The sequence below is a fragment of the Dromaius novaehollandiae genome, unplaced genomic scaffold (assembly GCF_036370855.1).
Source record: "Dromaius novaehollandiae isolate bDroNov1 unplaced genomic scaffold, bDroNov1.hap1 HAP1_SCAFFOLD_41, whole genome shotgun sequence".
Classification (NCBI taxonomy): domain Eukaryota; kingdom Metazoa; phylum Chordata; class Aves; order Casuariiformes; family Dromaiidae; genus Dromaius; species Dromaius novaehollandiae.
This window is the reverse complement of record NW_026991492.1, coordinates 2,071,712-2,074,679: the sequence shown is the minus strand read 5'-3', so window position 1 is coordinate 2,074,679 and position 2,968 is coordinate 2,071,712. Positions and strand designations below refer to the sequence as shown.

Sequence of the window (2,968 nt, the reverse complement as noted above, 5' to 3'; positions counted from 1 at the left end):
CCCTGTTCCTCATGGCAGACTCTGAAAGCACAGAAAAAAGCACGAGTAAAGGAGGTGAAGGAAGGTCCTCCTGGCAAGGAGAAAGGACATGTGGGGAGTGGCTGTGAGAAATGCCGTGGGTTTTGTTCAAAGTCGGTCCTAATTTGTCAATATCTTTTCCTCTCTCGACAGTCCTCCAAAGCCCAGAGGAAGCAAGTATCCAACAGCAGCTCCCTGAACGAGTTCCTGCTCCTGGGGTTTGCGGACAAAAGGGAGCTGCAGCTCATGGACTTCTCACTCTTCCTGGGCATCTACCTGGCTGCCCTCCTGGGCAACGGCCTCATCATCACAGCTGTAGCCTGCGACCACCACCTCCACACCCCCATGTACTTCTTCCTCCTCAACCTCTCCCTCCTGGACCTTGGCTCCATCTCCACCACTGTCCCCAAATCCATGGCCAATTCCCTGTGGGACACCAGGGCCATTTCCTACTCAGCATGTGCTGCCCAAGCCTTTTTGTTTGTCTTCTTTATGTCAGCAGAGTATTCTCTCCTTACAGTCATGGCCTATGACCGCTATGTTGCCATCTACAGACCCCTGCACTACAGGACCCTCATGGGCACCAGAGCGTGTGTCCAAATGGCAGCAGCTGCCTGGGCCAGTGGTTTTCTCTATGCTGTGCTGCACACTGGGAACACATTTTCAATACCACTTTGCCAAGGCAACACAGTGGACCAGTTCTTCTGTGAGGTTCCCCAGATCCTCAAGCTCTCCTGCTCAGATGCCTACCTCAGGGAAACTGGAGTTCTTGTGGTTAGTGTTTGTTTAGTCTTTGGGTGTTTCATTTTCATTGTGGTGTCCTACGTGCAGATCTTCACTGCTGTGCTGCGGATCCCCTCTGAGCAGGGCCGGCACAAAGCCTTTTCCATGTGCCTCCCGCACCTGGCCGTGGTCTCCCTGTTTGTCAGCACTGACATGTTTGCCTACCTGAAGCCCCCCTCTGTCTCCTCCACATCTCTGGATCTGGTGGTGGCTGTTCTGTACTCGGTGGTGCCTCCAGCAGTGAACCCCCTCATCTACAGCATGAGGAACAAGGAGCTCAAGGAGGCACTGAAGAAACTCATTCAGCTGGTACCAGTTCAGCAGCTATAAGTTGCCCATCCCTCTTTGTAAGTGCCTTGAATTTATCTCAGACAACTCTTGTGCTTTGGGCATTGTATCTGTGATAATCATGTTTGTACAGAAGTATTTGAATTCATCCCACTTCTCCAGCAGCAGGAACCCAGCCTGTCTGACCCAGAGGCCTTCTGTGAATGTGTCTGTCACTGTGTCAGAGCTGGCCTGTCTCTAATAAAAGGGGATTTCCTCAGTGCTGTGCTTGAAAGTTGGTTTCTTCTTCCAAAGCTGGAGCCAAGAATTCACTCAAGGGCTTTCACCCTGGAAGGCACTGTTGCTTTCTGGGGGCTCTCCATGGACTCAAGGTGATGAGCTCATGGGGTGATGTGTTAGGGAATGAGGGCTGCATTCAGCTCTCACTTGTGGGTGCCCAGTGCTCCTGGAGGTGCTGAATGGTCAAGCGGTGTCCGCCTGGGACTGTCTGCCCTATGACAGGGCTGGTGACAGACGCCCACAGCAGGAACCCAGCAGGCAAAGGGAAGGGAGCCTGGAGAGTGGTCCATGTCACCTTCAATGGGCTGGTTCTGGGGACACACCTGAACACAGCCTGAGCCATTTGAAATGTCCTGTGATTGCTCAGAGCATCATCCACAGTCACAGACCCCTTGGTAGGGGGTTGTCAGGTGCAATGATGCCCATCCAGCTGGGTCTGCTTCTCACCCCAACCACCATGGCCAATGTAGAGCCCTGGGGCTCCACAGCCCGCTTGCTCTGCAGAGCAGCACTGCCAGCCCAGGGCCCTGCGTGGAGCTTGGAGGAGGCTCCAGGAATGGCTGAGCAGCCAGCACTGATGCACTCCCTGGGGACAGGCTTTCTGGGGAGCAGGGACCTCCCTGGAGAAGAGGAAAGGAGCAATTGTGCCCTTGAAAGGAAGGAAAAAATAGAGACATCTGTTTCTCTGTGTGTCAACTAAGGGCAGGCTGCTGTGTGGCTGGAGCAGCAGGAGCTGCCTGAGGAGCCCCAGGGCAGCGACTCTCATGCCGTCCTGGAGAGAGGGGCTGGCACGGGGGGCTGCAGGCAGCCTGGGGGTAGGGAATGTCCTTGGCACAAGATAAGGGACACCGAGTGTCCCTGCCCTCTGTCTGCTTGTGCCACTGGGGCCAGTCCCAGCTGGGAGGCTGATGGGGCTGATGGCACACACACAACCCTGCCCTCCGTAGATGTCATGCCTGCAGGGAGCGCGGGCAGTGGTGCGAGTGCCACTGCGCTGCACAAACTCCATCCATGACCCCTTGCTGCAGCCCCCACTGTCCCCTGCCCCGATGACCTGCCAGCACCCTGCACTGCCCCATCTCCCATCCCCTCTCCTCACACCACAGGGACCAGCGGTGCACCAGGAGTGGGAACAGCCCCTCAGCCACTGCCTGGCCCCTGGCCCTCCCACCTCTCCCCATGCCAGGCCTCCAGCCCCATCCAGGCAGTGGGTCCAGCCTCACCCCCCAGCTCCCAGCCTGGCAGGGCCATCACTGCCCATGGCCCGGCCCCCCAGCCCGCTCCTGCTGCACCCACACTCCCTCTCGAGGAGGCTGGAGCTGCCCCAGGCCAGGGCAGTCGGCCAGCACCAGGGCTGGGATGGGGTCTGGGGTGATGGGGAGTGTGGGGGTTAATGGGTCAGGGTGAGCAGCCCCACTTGGGGCCCTCTGGCTGTTCTGGGAGGGATGAGGCCATCAGACCAGTCAGACTCCAGGTGCTGCTTTGACATCAGCTCCATGCCGGGAATGTCGGGGTTTCCTCCCTTTGCAGGGGAAGGGCCAGCAGTGGAGACCTCGTCTGGGCCCGGTCCAGACCCAGGCTGTGTCCCACATCACAGGCG

General features: G+C 57.7%; 1 protein-coding gene across 1 annotated transcript; it reads left to right on the top strand.

The window, feature by feature from the left end:
* Positions 1–264: 264 nt before the first annotated feature.
* Positions 265–1,131, top strand: LOC135326974 (olfactory receptor 14A16-like). The gene has a single exon (XM_064504615.1). It carries the CDS (start codon positions 265–267, stop codon positions 1,129–1,131), a length of 867 nt encoding a protein of 288 aa, XP_064360685.1.
* Positions 1,132–2,968: the final 1,837 nt, after the last annotated feature.